This window comes from Labeo rohita, chromosome 7 (assembly GCF_022985175.1).
Source record: "Labeo rohita strain BAU-BD-2019 chromosome 7, IGBB_LRoh.1.0, whole genome shotgun sequence".
Taxonomy (NCBI): Eukaryota; Metazoa; Chordata; class Actinopteri; order Cypriniformes; family Cyprinidae; genus Labeo; species Labeo rohita.
The window spans coordinates 18,967,732-18,987,280 of NC_066875.1; the positions used below are offsets into that span (position 1 = coordinate 18,967,732).

General features: G+C 37.7%; 1 protein-coding gene across 1 annotated transcript in view; it reads right to left on the reverse strand.

The window, feature by feature from the left end:
- b4galnt4b (beta-1,4-N-acetyl-galactosaminyl transferase 4b) overlaps window positions 1–19,549 on the reverse strand; it is a 116,516-nt gene that overhangs the window by 50,441 nt on the left and 46,526 nt on the right. The window contains 6 exon segments of the mRNA XM_051115780.1: window positions 2,129–2,196; window positions 4,455–4,547; window positions 4,549–4,556; window positions 7,142–7,232; window positions 7,573–7,668; window positions 15,347–15,445. Of these exon segments, the coding sequence (XP_050971737.1) occupies window positions 2,129–2,196; window positions 4,455–4,547; window positions 4,549–4,556; window positions 7,142–7,232; window positions 7,573–7,668; window positions 15,347–15,445 (455 nt within the window).

The following is a 19,549-nucleotide window of genomic DNA, read 5'->3' on the forward strand; positions in this document are numbered from 1 at the left end:
ATAACACTACAATGCATTGTGCATTATGCTAATCACTACATAATCCACATACATAAAAAGAAAAAAAAATTGAGCAGAAAATAAGAAAAACAATTCAACCTGATGTAAATTCTGCATTATTTTTTTTTTTTTTTAAATAGACTTATATGTAATCATTTGGGATTGAGATTTATTATGTTATAGATACTACCATACACAGAACTGGGAAAATGTAAAAAAAAAAAAAAAACTAAAGAAAACATTTGTAAAAGTAACTCTGAGTGGAATATACAGTATATTCTCTGAATATGTAAAAGAAAGTATGAATTCAAAAACAACATTAAATTAGAATGGAATCCCGTTTCCGCCACTGAATAAAGAATAAAAAATAAAAAAAGGTTATTGCGACTTCTTGTCTCACATTTCTGACTTTTTTTCTCAGAATTGTGAGTTTATATATATTATTATATATTATATTATTATATTATATATTATAAAGTCAGAAATGCATGATATAAACTCGCAATTCTCTGAACATATCTTTTTTTTTCTCCTCATAACTGGACTTTGTAACTCGCAATTGTGAGTTTGTATCTCATAATTCTGAGAAAAAAAGTCAGAATTTTGAGATAAAAAGTCACAATTACTTATTTATTTTTTATTCAGTGGCGGAAACGGCTTCCTTAAATTAGATAACTACACTTAAAATTTGTGGGATGTTGATTGTAATACTATCTCATGTTTGGGGTATCTTTGTGTCCCAACAAATAAAGGCAATGCAGTGAAACCGCAGGCACGGAGTGGATGACATTTGAACATCATCTCTCCATCTGACATTTCCACCAGTTTGCTATCTCTACTGTGCGTAACATGCTTTGTAAAGAACATCTTCCTAGTTTCTGTCATCCGCGACTGACAGGCGTGTCTCGCCTCTTGATTGCTCTGTAAACTTTTCACCGTAGTTCATTAGTGCATTATTCTGCCCGGCAACTGTGGGAATTCCAGACGTTCCTGTCAGACGTCTGCCCTGTTTACGCTCTAAAATCCAGCCCGTTAGTGTTTACGACGCAACGGCCTCCTCTGCTCCGTCTATGTCACCAAACTAACAAGCTCCAGTCGAAGGGCAAAATGAAAGCAAACAGAACTGAGGTACGTAGACAGAAAGTCATCTAACTTGAGTTGAATAGAAGTCAAAAAAGTTCATATCCTGACATCCTCAAGTAGAAAAGCAGAGGATATCAAAGACACTCTTGTGGAAGTTTGAACCGGTGCCAGACCATTGTCAAAGCTCAGTGAAAAGAGGAGGCACTTCTCTGTGTTTCCCTCTGGAGTGCCAATAAGCATGCTCATTTTTTATTGGCACTAAAATATTCTGGAACATGTACACGCTCGCTTTTAGACTGACACTGCTGATGAATAATTCAACGGCACACACCACTCACACTGAAGCTCCACTGAAGCACCAATCAGCAGTGGCTTGAGAAGACAGACAAGGGCGATTAAAACGGACAACATGACACTTCACTCTGACTAACCACTATTTAATGCTTCCCTTGTGATTTACAATCACACTGTCAGTACGGACACCTATTGGGTAGCATGCTCGTTAGAGTAACTCCTCCTGACATTTGTTCATTTAACAGTAAAGTTGAGTGTGTGCTGTCTTTGATGTCTTGGAACAACTTTACATTGATTACGGGCATAAAGTGTGAGATTTAATGACTGGATAATGAATGGATGAACAGACCTTGAAACACTCACAAAGCTTGGTGGTATGTGTTATTTGAATTCACTTTACAAATCAAAATGGATGTGTGATGGATTTGCATGTTCAGACCTGCTGCTGAATATTAAAAGTGACAAATGAAAAAAGCAAAACCAAAACAAATATAACCTGTGAAGTGTTCATCTGGAGGGGAAATGACAAGCAAATGTGTTACTTACCACAATTGTGTGATCTGCACATCTTGTTTCACTCATTGCTGCTCATCCACAGTATACTTAACATATGTAATACTGTATAAAGCAATGAGCTGGCAAGTACCTTTCCATGTTGCAGACAATCCAGTATGTCATATTCTCCAAATATGCATTTAATTACAGCGGTAACAGGACACGGTCCAGGAAACATATGCTGTATGACACTCACCGCACAGGTTTGGAAGTTTGAGATCTGAACTTGCTGAACTCTCCTGGAGCTGTCCACTCTGAGCCGTGCTATGTGACAACAGACAACGAAGACTTTAACTTATCTCTAAGCCGCATGCACAGGACACACAATATTAAGGGTTGTGCTATTCAGAATTAAACTGAGAATGCATTTTAAATTCCAATCAAATTCCTGAATTTGAAGTTAAATTGAGGTAGAAAATAAGAAGCAGACTTGTAATTTTAAATTTGAATGCAAGGAAGCAGAATAAAATGAACTGAAATAGAAAGTAATGGAATGGAAAACTTTAAATGTTGGCTTGACAAATCCTCATGTGAAAGTTTAAAAAATCCTTGAGACAGACAGACAAGTTTATTTAAAGGGGACATCAGATGCAAAATTCACTTTTACATGGTGTTTGCACATAAATGTCTTAGCAGTGTGTGGACTCAACCACCTTATTATAATAATAAAAATCCATTCACTCTTTTTTTAATCCCCAAAAAACCTAAACAGTCTCAATTATCAAGCTGTTTTGATTTTCTGAGCAACATGGCGTCATATTGCTCAAGCTCCGCCCAGCAATGTCTCGTAAGTCAGAAGTCGGCAAGTGAGTTTGGCATTGGGCCAAAAAACTGTTTCGTCACTAGATGTCGGGCCAGAATATAGTCAAAGGACAATTTAAGCAATTGACTGATGAAAAATGCAACTAGAATTGCCTGTGACAGACTGTTACAGTGTCTTTTGTAATTGGTGGTGAGCTGTTATTCCAGGGTATATACAGGAATTAAATTTAATATCTTTTATGGCCTATATAAGACTCTTTCTGTACATTTTATGACATCATCGCCACTTCAAGTTTTAATTGGCTACACAGGCTACACTTTAACTTACATTTACTATTTACTGATTGTAAGACAGCACAATTAAACAGTCTTAGTTTGTGATAACTCCTTATCAATGCAACATAATTCAGAAGGGTGGAAATGAAGCACAAGAGAATGAATTGAGTGACTAACTGGATGTAAAGTTAATTAGAAAGAGAAACCCGAAACAAGAATTAGAGCAATAAACAAAAAAACGGACAAAACTTAGAAGAAGAGGGAAATAAAGTTCTCTGAGTGGCAACGGGACAATGAGTTAACACACTATATTCAAAAGATGTATTTGTAACATCTACTCTTATAACTGTCTGCAATCCTTAACTCTTTTGTGGAACATTTTTCATGACAAACACCTGACTGCTCAGTTTACCTGTCATAACAGAGTGCTTGATTTGATGCACCAGAGCAAATCCTTTTAACACAGAGTGTTAGTACTGCACATGATCAAGTCTTGCTGCTCAAAAGAACCTAAGCTCATTGACAAATATCATACACTGTGTCCTAGCTGCACATGACGCAACAAGATTCCAACAATTTAGCTGTCCACACCAGACGTGAGTCACGTGACGCCACAGCCATTCAGAAGCGCAGAATTGCACTGCCCTCTCAACTGCACTGGACTTCGTTGTGTATAATCTAATTCATAAATATTAAATCTTTTTAACATTGTTAAAACTAAATATTGAGTGTCTGATACCATCTTTGTCATGGAAAACACTTGTTGGTTCACAGATTTAACATATGTTTCCGACCACTGTCGTAAGCAATGCAAGTGTTTTGTAGTTGGATATAAAAGTGGACATAAGAGTCTTCATTTTCTCCCGACATCAGAGCCACTGAGGACACAGTGAATTACTTTTGTTTTTTGCCACCGAATACACCTAAATTCGTTCCACGCAAATCAACTTTGCGTTCCACGCAACTGCTTTCTGAACGAGGGACAATTCAAGGCAGGTTTTGCGAAAACGTTAAAACTTAAGGATAGATCAGTACCCACTATTTGTGATCCAGCTGCACCTCCAGAAGAAGTAAGTCTCACACTTCATCTTTTTTAGGATTATTTTATTGCCTTTCCTCTTCTATGGAAGAGAGGGGTAGAGTTAGCAGTAGCTCATTATCATTTAAAGAGGCATGCAGTGAAGCGGGTCGCTGTGAACAGAGCTGTTTTCGACAAGGTAAAAAGGGTGTTGTTTACTTGACCATTGAGAAATTTTACCAAAGCATGCTACAGTTCATGAATAACCTAAGGAATCACACTAACTTGTGGAAAATGGGCATCCGATGTCCCCTTTCTGACAGACAGATAAAAACAAAACATAACTTAAAGAAAGACAGACAGAACACACATAGATGATAGATTGACAGAGAGACAGAAAATATGTAGACAAATAGATCAGAAGTGCAGCCTGGTTTATTTAAAGGTCATGTATCAGAGTACACACCTGTCCAACGTACACCAGGAGCCGGGCATTCAGCGGACTCTCATCTGAGCTTAGCCACAGTTCAGAGTTATCATCCGACGCTATGGCGAACTGGGAAATCCCCTGAAATAAATAATTTATTATTTACAGAGATGTACTGCATAACCTTATGACCTGACCTGCAGGTTCTGATTTCTAAGCTTGCTTTGATAAAATGTTGCTTTGTCAGTCACAGGTATCTCACAGCAGTCTATTACCTAGTGGTGCTACCCAGTGGCTTTATTCTGCTTGTCAGTAGTTCTCTGGTATACACCTCAAACTGACAATCGTTTTTTCCTTCTCTTATTGTCTCATGAGCTTGTGCGCCACAGTCAAAAACCTTACTCAGCGACTTTAGTTACTTGCTAATGAAAACAATCTCATAACTTTCCCCCCCGCAAACACGAGCACGCCTGCACGCATCAGGGCTCATACAGTAGTCTTCACAGCAGCTTTTCTTATCAGGTTAGGCAGAGTGTGCAGAATTTGCTGACTGTAGGGGATCTATTGAAATAGTGGTTTCTGTGTGCCTTTAGACATCAGCTTGGGCAACGTTCAGGCTTCTTACACTTCACTCAAACTTTCTTTGAGGAAACCTTTGAACACAAAGAAACCTTAAGGTGTGTGTATTATAGGTGTGAAGGTACAGCACAAAAGTTTGAACAGCTGGAATTGTGCATGAATCACTTCTAACATGTGGTTCTATACATAAACACATTCAAAGATAACTGATGGCATTGAGGAAAAACTCTCTCATTCAGTAATGCCTGTGTTCATGAAAAGAAATGGAAAAGAAATAGTGTTCATAGTAGGTTAGAAGAAAATATGCTGTAAAATATGGAGAGATGACAAACACTTTAAATAAATGCACACAGTATATTTGGGGAAAAAACATGAAAAAAACAAAACACTGCGTCCAATACTAAAACAATCAGCTATGAAACAGGCTGGAGGCAATTTAATGATTTGGATCCGCTATGCTGTCTCAAGACCTGAATGGCCTGGAATCCCTGAGGAACCAGTGCAGTCCAAGTTGCATCATAAAATACCACAGCTGAATATCAAGCCATCTGTTTATGATCCTAAACTAATAACAAGCTGAATCATGTAGCATGACATTGATGCAAAAACAAGAAATCAACCACATGGTGCTTTGATGGAAGAAACTCTGTTTTGGAATGATAGTATCATATTCAGTCCATCTATTTTAAATTAGGATGTTTTGGCTATCACAAGCTATTTCATAAACTAATTTTACACACTATAGGACAGACTGGTTTAGTTACTGAACCTGGATATGAATGCACAGCAGTGGCGTAAAACATTGTCCAATTTATTAGGCACTAGAAATTGAATGAGTATGTGTTTGATTATAATTATAATGAGAGCAAATGCGTAACATTTCAAAGGCTTCATAAATACAGTTGAAGTCAAAAGTTTACATACACCTTACAGAATCTACAAAATGTTGATTATTTCACCAAAATAAGAGGGATCATACAATGTTTTATTTAGTACTGACCTGAATAAGATCTTTCACATAAAAGACATTTACATATAGTCCACAAGAGAAAATAATAGTTAGAAACCTTTTCAAAAGTTTACATACACTTGATTCTTAATACTGTGTTGTTACCTGAACGATCCACAGCTGTGTGTTTCTTTTTTTTAGTGATCATGAGTTCCTTGTTTGTCCTGAAAAGTTAAACTGCCCGCTGTTTATCAGAAAAATCCTTCAGGTCCCACAAATTCTTTGTTTTTTTGTGTATTTTAACCCCTTTTCAACAATGTATGTTCATAAGATCCATCTTTTCACACTGAGGACAATAACTGAAGGACTCGTATGCGACTATTACAGAAGCAACTATTACACTCACTGATGCTCCAAAAGGAAACACGATGCATTAAGATCTGGGGGGTCAATCTTTTTGAACGTGAAGATCAGGGTAAGTTTAACTTATTTTGTCTCTGAAGGGCAGTACTAAATGAAAAAAATATGATATTTAGGGAAAATAAGAAAAATGTACACATCCTCATTCTGTTCAAAAGTTTACACCCCTTGCTCATAATGTATTGTTTTTCCTTCTGGAGCATCAGTGAGCGTTTAAAACTTCTGTAATAGTTGCATATGAGTCCCTCAGTTGTCCTAAGTGTTAAAAGATGGTTCTCAGAATCATAGAGTCATTGTTGGAAAGGGTTCAAATACACAAAAATGCTGAAAAACCAAAAAAATTGGAGGACCTGAAGGATTTTTCTGAAGAACAGCAGGTAGTTTAACTGTTTAGGACAAACAAGAGACACATGAACAATTATCACTAACAGAAAAAAAAAAGCTGTGGCTCATTCAGGTAACAACAGAGTCAAGTAGAAATAAGAATCAAGTGTATGCAAACTTTTGAACAGGGTCATTTTTATATATATGTAAACATCTTTAATGTGAAATATCTTATTCAGGTCAGTACTAAATAAAAAATAACATGCATTTTGTATGATCCCTCTTATTTTGGTAAAATAATTAACATTTTGCAGATTCTGCAAGGTGTATGTGAACTTTTGACTTCTACTGTAGTATTTGTAAAACATTTATAGTGTAACAACAACTTTGCACTATATTTTCATGCAACAGTAACCTCTATAATGTAACAAAAACTTTGATGAAATACACTAACCATCTTTGTAAGGATGAATAAATCCAAAGACTCTAAGGCCATAATTCTTCCATTTTGGAGCCACTGCAATTTTCTTCACGGTGGTCCTGGTCTGCGGGGAAGAATTAAATATAAAAGCATCTGTAAGTCTATTCACTTTTAAACCCAAGGCACTAACACTAATTCACAGAATCACACCTCAAAATGGCTTCTAAGAAAAATAAATAGACAGCTCCAAAACATTGTTTTAGTGATAATGCAAAGGTGAAAAGAACAGATATTAGTTCTGTCTGCCAAACATCCTGCCCCTAGCATTAGACCTACCTTGGGATTTGTTAATGAAAATACTGAAAATTAAATACTGCCTAGAGTATCCAGAATACATTTCATAAGTCAAACAAGCAGGTTAATCTTCATTGATCTATCAAATTTCTTTCAATGTCTGGTCTTACATGTGGGTAGAGAGGAAAATGAAGATTCTTCCTGAGCTGGGAGATAGATGAGCCACACCAGTCTTCAAACACATGCAGATTGGCTTGACCTTTATACTGACAGAGAACAAAAAGAGAGAGAATCAGCCTTTACTTCATGCGTAACCAGCATTAATATGAAGGAAAAATCAATTGTCCAGAGATTAAAAAAGAGAGCATTTCACAAAATAATAAAATATGCTTAATAACACTATAAAAAACTATATTAATAACAAAATTTCATTTATTGTCTATCCGTTACAAAGTGTCAATCCATTATTTAAACCAATGTACTTGCTTTCCATTTGCTTCTTTGTATTGCACTTCGCATTTCCTTATCTACGTTCTAATAAACCTGGTATTATATACAAATACTGGTGTATATGTGAATTGCTTATGTTCCTATATCTTTAAGCTTTTTACTGATAAAAGCATCTGCTAAATGCATAAATGCAAGTACATGTCAAACAACAAGCAATACAGACACAATGTAATAGCTCTTGGACAAATAAACATAACAGTTATACAAATACATCATCGCCTTAATAATGTAAATGGCATACATTTTATTAGGAAATCTAGCTTGGTTTATTAAAAAAAATGCTACATTAGACTGAGGTGGGGTCCCCCTGCACGCTGAATAAAAACTGTGCACAAGACTAGGATATGTTACACAGATACAGATGAAGGTGAAGAATTTGATATTTATTTATTTACTTTTTTGTCCAAGAGTTTTCTCACCAAGAATGTCGGCACATTGCACATTTGTAAATTTATATACTGTATTTTTTTCACATTCTTTTCTAAACAAAATAACGATGTTTCGCAAAAAACTGTGGTCACAATCTTAAATGATGCAACTGAAAAAGCGATTTTTGTCTACATTACAGTTTTATGCTACAATAAACCCTTAAACCCATAAATGGGATGTCTATTAATATAGCCCAGGTGGCTAAATTAACACTTGATTCAGAGGCAAGAACAGGGCCCCAGGCCTTCACACAGACCCAGATTACATACCGGACAGCCCGACAACAAACATATCTGAAATTGGATCTGTTAATATGCCGCTATCCCAAAGGCAAGACAGTGATGAGTTGATTTAGAACAAACTGTATATGAACCATATCTAGAGTACAAACATTTTTAAAGTAACAGTGCAGGTTTTAACCAAAAGTTCGAGGTTTGGCTGGTTATAAAGGTCCAGTTGGTCACCTACTGGCAAATTCCATAACAACACCATATGGGGACACAACACTGAAAATGGGAATGAGAATGCTTATGCATAAATTTCTCTAGTTTTTAAAGACCTCTTTTTAGAATTTAAAGGAGAAGTTCACCGAAAAATTACTCACCCTCAGGCCATCCAAGATGTTCACAAGTTTGTTTTAATTAGCTGTTTGGACTCTCGCTCTGACGGCACCCATTCACTACAGAGGATCCACTGGTGAGCAAGTGATGTAATGCTAAATTTCTGCAAATCTGTTCTAATGTAGAAACAAACTCATCTACATCTTGGATAGCCTAAGGATGAGTACATTTTCAGCATATTTTCATTTTTGAGTGAACTTCCTTTAGGGAAAGTTCACCCAGAAATTAAAATTCTGTCATTAATTACTCACCCTCACGTCCTTCCAAACCTGTAAGACCTTTATTTATCTTTGAAACACAAATTTGCCGAGTTTTCTGACCCTGCATAGACAGCAACACAACTGACACGTTTGAGGACCAGCAAGGTAGTAAGGACACCATTATAATAGGCCATGTGACATCAGTGGTTCGAACGTAATGTTATGAAGCTACAAGAATACTTTTTGTGTGCAAAGAAACTAAAAATATTCAACAATTTCTATGTTCTTGCATGTGCATTCCTCTGTTTGTAAACAAGGCATAGCACATCCGATCCTATGTCTGAACGCTGGTTTCTGTGTCAGCAGCACCACACGCATCTATCGTCGTACTGTCGTGAGCGTATGTCGAATACTGACATAGCAGTTATTATTTTTGTTTTCTTTGCATACACAAAGTATTCTCAATGCTTAATAAAATATGTCACATAGACTTCTTTGACAATGTCTCTGCTACCTTTCTGGGCCTTGAACATGGTAGTTGCTTTGCTGTATATGCAGGGTCAGAAAGCTCTTGGATTTCATCAAAAATATCTTAATTTGTCTTCCGAAGATGAACGAAGGTCTTTCTGGTTTAAAACAACATAAGGGTGAGTAATTAATGACAGAATTTTCATTTATGGGTGAACTATGTCTTTAAATTTCAGTTGCAATGTAAACAATGTATTTAGTGACCTTATATCAATAATATATTTTTCTCCTAAGAAGGAGGGAAAGTATAATTATCATGTTTTGGACCGGTAAGCTGGATGTGACACAACGCTCCCAGAGTTCTCAGAGTCATTAAATGTCTATTGGATACGCAGCAATGCTTTCAGAAAACACAAATTGTCACAAACAGGAAAATTGGGCAATGCATTTCCAGCTACTTCATGCTCACGATTTAATGAAGAATTTATGAGTTAGTGCAGCAGTAGTGGGATTTAGCTGGAAATGCGTGGTAAGCCTGTGCAAATCTTCATGTACCAAATTCTCCACCACCCTTTATCTTTCTGTAATGCTCCTGGTGATGGCGGTGACAGAGACAGGCATTACTCATCATGCAGGTGAACTCACATTAGATTGCTCTCACCCCTTCTGTCAGTTGTTTAGGTCTCTCAGTGCATAGCCACGTTTAAATTTAGCCTCTATAATTGCAGCTGGTGTGGATGGTGGGACTGGCATCCCACCCACTCAGAGTGGGCGGACAGGACGCCATGGAATCTTGGGGACGGTTACAGCTGTCACGGGCACACTGGGCTGTGCCACTCCATTGCCATGGCACATTCACACATGGCAAGAGTTCAAGGGAAGAGAGAGAGTACAATGCGGTCACAGGTGGTAAGGTGGATTTAGCTCTGGGCATTATCAAGTGAACTATTTAAATTTTCACATGCTCCGAATAGCTGAATAACCCTGGTTTGTTTTGCGCAAGGGGAAACAAGCAGAACGTGACAGCACCTATATAAAAATGTGCAGTGTAATATAAATGCACCATAAATCATAAAAAATTGGATTTGCTATCATAATCCTCTAGAGGTTTAGATAAAAATATCTAAATGGTCCCATTGTGTATCAGTAATAGACTTGTCTGTACTTGTTAGAAGAAGGCATGCTATAAATACCTGTGAATCTTGTGTTATCAGACAAAATTAATAGCATTCATCTTCCCTTTATCTCTGAATTTTAAGTAACTCCAAAATACATTCTGCGGTGCATGATAAGAGCATCTTATGCTGCAGCATATGGAGTGTGAATGAATGGCCTGAGATCTTTTGTCAGAGTCATCTTGCTGTGCTACCAGCGAAAGCCCCGATGATAGATTTCCCAGCCCGGTTATTCCTACTGGCCATATAATGACATTCAATAACACAGAGAGGGAAGCACATAAATCAACGGATAAAAACAGAGGTTATCTCTGCACTGGGGTATTTTTTTTTCTTTTGTTGTGTATCATCCTGGATAAGCATCTGACAAACATTCGACACATTTCCAATGAGAAACACAGCGGGAGAATGGGACAGCGCAAGGACTCCTATGTGACGTCTGTGTGCCGTTTGCTATTTCTGGCATTTGGTGCTCCCTAAATCACACGCCTTGTAAGAGCTTCCGTGCTCTTGTAGCTTCCTGGAGGGTTTGCCTGCACCTGACACTTCAGTGTAGAACGAGGAGCTCATCTGTCACAGGGCCCAGAGGAAGGGGGCCTCGGGGGCAGCGTGTGGTCAGGGACCCTCTTTGATCATTGTCTCTTCATTATCACACAGTGTCGTGTCTCCTAGCCTGCTACTGCAACGAGGTGGGAAGAGGAGATAAGGACTGTTGGCTTATCGATCGGTATTACTACACTGGAGTCAGGTTCAGTGTTTTCACAGTATTTAGAAAAGAGCTACACAGCAGCAAACTGGCTACAATACTAAAGCTCCTTAATGAACAGTATATAACAATTTTGCTTAATGGTCATAATATTAAAAAAAAATTCTTGATCTCAAAAGAAAACAAAAATGATGTAAGGGCTATGAAAGCTCTAGAAACATTTATTGTTTTATCAGTGTTGAATACAGCATTTGTTCGAAACACATTTGCAATGCAAAAGTCTGTACTATTGTCACAACCATATCTTGTTCAGTTTATAAGGCATACTCCACACATACACGGATATTGTTATAAAGTTTTTCCTCCTTCATTAAAAAAAATATCTCATCCCCATGAAAACGCAAAAAAAAAAAAAAACGGCCAATCTTAAGTCTACAAAACCATAGGGTGTCTAAATTATCATTTTAAGGAAAGGAAGTGACATGTGGCCAAGTGTGTGCTCTGCATTTAACAAATCCAAGCGCCCACACACAGTAGTGAACACACACCCAGAGCAGTGGACAGCCATATTGCAGTTGGGGTGCCTTGCTCAAAGGTCTTACCCCACTCGTGGTATTAAGGGTAGAGAGAGCGCTGGTTATTCACTCCCCCCCACCGGCAATCCCTGCCGGACCTGAGACTTGAACTTGTGTTTGGGCTGCCCTCCTTTTGGACTGCCCTCCTTTTAGCGATCAGAAGGGTTATTGCGAGCATCCCCTTTGCAGCCACTACGCACCCTTGATGCACACTTCTACCAAACAGTCAAAGCGGCATTATGTCACGAAAGTGCGGACTCAGAGAAAGACCGCAAGGGTTTAGGGTACGATTTGGGACAGGGCCTATGAAGCATTGTTAGGAGCATGCCATACCAACAGGTGGTGATATAACCTTAACTATAAAGCCATGCTGGCCAATCATAAGCCAGAAAAAAGACTCAGACATCACAAGCCAAAATCTCTGCTTTCATCGGCTACACAACAACATTGCAACTGGAGTTTGTGAAAATCTTCACCCAGGCAGGAGTTTTCAAAAAGGTTTGGTTTAAGTGACCGGATACTGTGTTTGCATGTGGACGAACGGCCAAACCTCGTAGAAAAAGCTGAGGTTTTGAAAATACCCGTTTGTGAGGATAGGGTCTCATTTTCCTGTTCTGTTTAGGTTTAGTCATGGTTTTCTTTGTCACAGTCTTTGCCTGAGTTCTCATTTGTCACTATGGTTTCTGATTAGTTCACACCTGTTCCCTGTTTCTAAAGAGATTAAGACAGCAGAAGAGAAGAAAAATGGATATACCTTCTGTTCAACTCCTTTTTAAGCAGGGGGATCGCTCCCACACAAGAGAGTTTCTAGATCTTGCATGCTTCCCCCAATTTTTCAGATCTCTCACTCTGGATCTTTTTTCACACTGGCCTCATTGAGTGGTCAAAGGCACGCCTGTCCATGGAAGGTCCTTGAGGGAGTTTCATCATTTCCTGGTCTGCCATCTCTGATGATCCCATCCTGTTCCAAGTCATCTTCCTTGCCAATGGTTCAGCCCAGTTCCAAGTCTCCTTTGTCATCCAGCACCAAGTCACCTTCCTCACCAACTGCTTTGCCCAGCTTCAATACCACTTCCAACCTCCTCTTCTGCCAAAACCATCTAGTTCCTCTGCCTCACTTTTGCTGTCTTACTTCAGCCCTTTGGCTCATCCAGTGGTTCCACCCTGCAGCTGGGATCGGCCTTGAACATCCCAGTTGTCAGCTCTACTTTGGTCTGAGGATCCCTCATCTCCACCTCAAGCCTCCAAGTCCCGGACTCCTTCGGCTCCACCATGGTTTCTCATCCCTCAGGCTTCACTGGCCTCGTCTTGCTGGGATCACATTGGTCTATTGTTGCTCTGGCTCCAACTAAGACTTCCGAGTCTCCAGCTGTGCCTTGACACTCCACCCTTCTGGCTCTGCTGGGTGTCTCCTCTCCTCTGGTTCTGCCATTGTCCTCACACAGACTCTGCTCCAGTCTCCCAAGCCCACATCTCCACCTTAATCCTACGAGTGCTCCACCTTGGCCCTCCAGGCTTTTCATGTCACCCCAGGTCTATGTCTCCTAACCTCTATCTGGGTTTTAATCTCCATTGTGTTTCCTTTGGTCAGCCCCAACTTTATCAAGTCTTCAAGTTTCCTGGTCCTTGTCCTCCTCCTGAAACACTCCTCCAACTACCAAACTACCAAGACAACTGTCACTTTTCTTTTTAAAGCATCCTTGCTTCTGGGGGCAGTCATGGCCTAATGGTTAGAGAGTAGGATTTGTAACCCAAAGATCACAGATTTGAGTCTTGATACCAGCAGGGATTGTAGGTTGGGGGGAGTGAATGACCAGTGCTCTCTTCCACCTTCAATACCACAACTGAGGTAAGACCCTTGAGCAAGGCACCAAACCCCCAATTGCTCCCCCTCCGCCGCAGCAAAAATGGCTGCTCACTGCTCCGGCTGTGTGTTCACGGTGTTTGTTTTGGTCCACTACTCACTGCTGTGTGTGTGTGTACTTAGATGGGTGAAATGATTCCTTTCCTGCTAAATAGAAGTACTAAAAACTTTTTGATAATCTAAACTAATGCAATAAACCGTCACTTCATTATTTATCCAAATAAAGATTATTAGCATGAAGTGTGGACTGCCGAGGAGAAAAACATATAAAATATATATTATGATATACGATATGACCTTTTTAAATATTCTTATTTTACTTATTTAGTTTGAATAATTACAAACCAGATAATCAATGTTTTTTTTATGTATTAAATACATCTTTTTAGTATGAAAGGGATTCAATTTCAAGTTGTTTATTAATTCTAAGCGAATTTTTTTAAGGGCACTTGGGCCAGTCCTGGCAAGCTGGGAAAGAAATAAAACCTTAAATGGTTCTTAGTAAAAGTGTAAGACAGGTAACAGTTGAACTAGACATCGGTGATCACCATGAACTGTCACTGTGTAGAAAGGAGCAGTTTTGACATTTTTTCCCACTGAAATAAAAAAAATATATAATAATTTCTAAGAATCTATAAGAATTTTGAGTGACAATAGGGTGAGCAAATGATGACAGAATTTTTAGTTTTAGTAATTGTATTAATTAATTTAAAAATAATAAAAATGTAATCCATGTAAAATCCACTGGGTTTTGGGCTCAGAGGATGCCACTTGACCTTTTGGGCTCAGAGGATGCCACTGACTTCAGCTCTCACTGACATAATCAGTGAGAATTAACTTCAAATAAAAAAGTCACCTCAAATCCTCTGAGGATTTAAGATAGAAGTCAAATGCAAAAATAGGTACCACTTGGTGCGAAAATTCTCAGCAGCTTCGTAAGATCTGTTCCTACAACGATCCTCACAGATACATCCTGTAATACTACTAATAGTCGTTAGTGTTAACACCAGAGTGTTAATTCCTGATATTCAGGTGTTCGTGAGTGTCTAATTCATTTATATCTGGAACAAGATAGAAGGGCTGAGCGGAGCTGGCTGGTTCATCATCAATACAGCGCCTGTTGTTCTCTCGTCTTTTCGGCCACCTGTTCATGTAATTTTAGCACGATTCCTGGAGGGATGCAGAGCTATGGGAGGATGTGCCTCCCTAAGGAAATCACACGCAAAGAGAGAGAGTGAGAGATCCGCGGCTAAATTGCACACTGTCAATGTGGGTTAGATAAAAGCAGTTTTAATAACAGAGAAGAGTGAATGCAAACCACCGCACATTATCCTACACATTTCTTCTGTGTAGGAAACTAAAGTGTATGTATCTAACACTATAAAAGCATGCTTTACCTCGGGTTTCCATGGCAACCTGAGGAACTTCTGGGCAAGGAGTCTGCGCATCTCAGCGTTGGCACGGCTCTCCTGAGCAGATTCATTGAGCTCTTCCCCCTGAAACAGCAGGAACAAGGAGTGCTCAGTGACCCTACATAAAGAGATGCCTCATGGAGATTTTCATGCAACACTCAGCGGCTGCGCTATACTTACTATAATCATATAACCCCAAAATGTAGAGTGTCCAATACAGCTATTGAAGATATATTAGTCCTTTTTTACTTAAGTTTAATAATTAACTAACCATATATATAAATATAACATTTGAGTGCATTTACATTAATATGTGCATGTAAATGCACTCAAAGACTCAAAGACATTCTTACAGTACTTGTCAGGGTTGTTCTTTGAACCACTAAACTAAAACTGTTTTAGTGCATGAGACCTTCATTAATATTATTTACATTTCTATATTTATCTGATGCTTTTATCCAAAGCAGCTTGCGAATTATGAACATTATATGCATTTAATGCTTAGGTTTTTTTGAATTACAAACTAGACAATCAATGTTTCCTAAATGCAACATAATGTATATAACATTTTTCTACTGTATATAACAAAACACTACTCATCGCACTGGCAAAAAAAGCTCTATAAATAAGACCGTTTACTCTACATTGCTTACGAATCTTCACAGGAGATTCAGCAGGATGTGTGCAGGTTTTTACTCTCCTATCGGCTGTAATCCCACTCAGTCCTTCTAATCCTCCACACAGAAATGTGAATGAGTCCCCATCAAAACAATGACTGCAGCACATGAAGAACTACTCTAGACATTACACAAAATGTTTCCATCCAGCTGAGAGCCACTACAAATCACATTTAAAGTGACTGGATGAGTTCCAGAACCCAATAACAAGCACAAGCTTTCTTCTAAAGCACTGCCTGTGAATTAAACTGTGATATTAACGGCTGAAAGCAGGAAAAGCACTTAAGCTCTTACTTCTGTCTGTGTCATGTTGAGTGGGTAGGGGTTAATGAATTGCACAACCTACATTGTAAGTTCATGGATGACTACAAAAACGTTTGATGAATTGTTGGAATGGGAATATTTGTACTAGAGTACTGCTGAAATATGATGGTCATATGATGTTGCTAAAAAGAACATTATTTTGTATATTTGGTGTAATGCAATGTGTTTACGTGGTTTGAGGTTCAATAATCACCTTATTTTCCTCACACTGTACATTATTGTTGCTCCTCTCTGTCCCGCCTTTCTGAAACGTGTTGATTTTTACAAAGCTCATTGTTCTGAAAAGCACGGTGTGATCTGATTAGCCAGCTATACAGTGCGTTGTGATTGGCCGAATACCTCAAGCGTATGGCGGAAATGTTACGCCCCTTACCATGTTGTGATGCAGTGTCCCTCCATTACGAGACAAAATCAATAAAACCCATTATAAATGAGACATTTGTTGGATCCAGTGAGGACATAATTACTGATTATAATGACTCATAACTGTCTTTTGTGATTGTAAAAATGACAAACAAGCTCTACTCTACACTGCTCAAAACTCCTGTTTGAATAGCCAGTAGCAAATTCTTTAAATATGAAAGCTGAGAGTCAGAAGCGCCAGACTGTCCTTGCAAAGTTGAAATTGCCCCACTAGTGTGCACAGCCAGCATTGTAGGCTACTCTCCCAGGTTCAAGAAACAGTTCTCTGTAAAATGCACTGCACACACTCGAATATTTGTATTGTACTGTTCTGGAACAGTCTTGTAAATATAACTTAACCACTGATTTCTAGTGGTGTACTCATTCGGAAAGCCAAACAAAGTACTTTTGCTTTCACAACAAAACACAGCGTCTCCACAACATGGTAGCGGCAACAACAATACTACAGGCAGAATAAAAGTACATTTTGGTGATATTATGCAAATCTTCCCACACCGTGACAGGCGTGGACCTTCAAGGAAGGTGTGGCTGAGTCTTAACTTTTATAAGGAATATCTCTTTGGGTTTGAGACTTTAATCTTTGCAGCTTTACAGATCTTATATATGCACAAACAGCTTGTAACACTCCAAAGACAAAGGAAAACATGAAATCGCATTCTATGAGCCCTTTAAGAAATTATTCTAACACCCTAAAAGGCATTTTAATCACTTTATGCCTTAGTGGCATACTGAAAAATAAAGGCTTATACAGCTTATCAGAATTTGGAATAGATTTGGATCATGTTTGATCACACAGAATGATCACACATTACAAAAACTGCTAAGAAAACACCAAAAAAAAAAAAAAAAAAAAAAAAAAATAATATATATATATATATATATATATATATATATATAATATATATATATGTATGTAATAATTTTTGGTTATTATTCATACTTATTCATACTTAAACATGACACCTGTTAGAAAGTACAGTAGTCAAGATTTGAAGTAGATCAAAAAATCAAAGTTGTCCTAAGACAAAAAACAGGCATTGGTTTGGTTTTAGGACAACTTTGATGAAAGGTTTTGACCCACTTCAAATGTTGACTACTGTATATAAGGTCATAAAATCAAGTTTTGTCTTCATGCCAACAGTATCTGGTTAACACATACACACACACACACGTTTGTTTTTGTGAATTGTGGGGACTTTCCATAGACTTCTATAGATTTTATACTGACCAAACGATATTGTCTATCCCCTAACCCAACCCTAACCCTAAACCTAGCCCTCACAGAAAACATGTTTACATTGTTACACTTTCAGATAAACATCATTTACTATTTTAAATAATTTTTTAACACGATGTCAAAAATTTCAGGTTTTACTATCCTTGTGAGGACATTTGGTCCCCACAATGTAGCAAAAACAAATACACACACACACACACACACACACACACACACACACACACTCACACATATACTTCTCAAAGCAATAAAAATTTATGGCATTTGGAATCGTGCCTTTTCATCAAAAGTTCAAAAACCTCTTCAAAACAAGTGATCTGAGTGCTTTACTGAACATAAGAACTGCTTACATATGATGCAATAAACCAGAAACATAATTTTAATTAAATAGAGTAAGTAACAAGTAATAAAAACTAACTGAAACAAATAGACTTGCCATATTCTGCTAGATGAGAATGATGACACAAAGCTATCTGTTATGTATGATGCTTTTTACTGATTGTATATTTACAAATAATATTATTATATGCAATTTAGTCAATTTAAAAGCAATAAGAGTTCATATTCTCTTTATTCACTGTAATGCCAAGCTTTTAAGCTTTAATATGACACCTGTTTTGGTTGGTCAAGCAAGTGGTTATGAAGTAATATGATAAAAATGTGATTTTTCACAATTTATGACCACTTTAAGAGGTTAATATGCTGATTTGCCGCTCAAGGACACTGAACATTTCAAGTGTTGTCAGTGTTGAAAACAGTTGTGCTCTTGTGGAAATTTTCATAGGTTTTTCAGGATTTGATGAATGGAAAGTTCAACAGAATATAATTTATTTGAAATCTGAATGTAGTGTTTTTACTGTCCCATTTTAATGCATGCTTGCTGAATAAAGGTATTAATTTATTTACAAAATATATTCATTAACAAATCTTACTGAACTCAAATCTTTGAACAGAAGTGTATTTATTTCATAAAATACTACTGACAGAACACTAAATATGGTATTATAATGTCATATAAACCATCAGTTATTACACTGATTTAAAGGATTAGTTCACCCCCAGAATAAAAATTCCCTGATCATATATTCACCCCCATATGTGATTTAAGATGCTCATGTCTTTCTTTCTTCAGTCAAAAAGAAATTAAGTTTTTTAAGAAAAACATTCCAATATGTTTCTTAATATAGTGGTCTTCAATGGGGATTAATTGGCTGAAAGTCGGTACTTCCACCTGCATTACAAAATGCGAGAGGTTGAGCTAGTGCAAGATAAGCATTTGTGGTTAAAAAGTACATAAATTGTTTTTTTGTTTTTTTTAGAAAACGGACGATCGTTCAGCTAGATAAGACCCTTATTCGTTGTAGGATTGCGTAGAGCCCTTTAAAGCAGCAATGTCTTCAGTTTGGACCTTCAACTCACTGGCCACCATTGAAGTCCACTATATGGAGAAAAATCCTGGAATGTTTCCTCAGAAACCTCAATTTCTTTTCGACTGAAGAAAGAAACATATAAACATCTTGTATGACA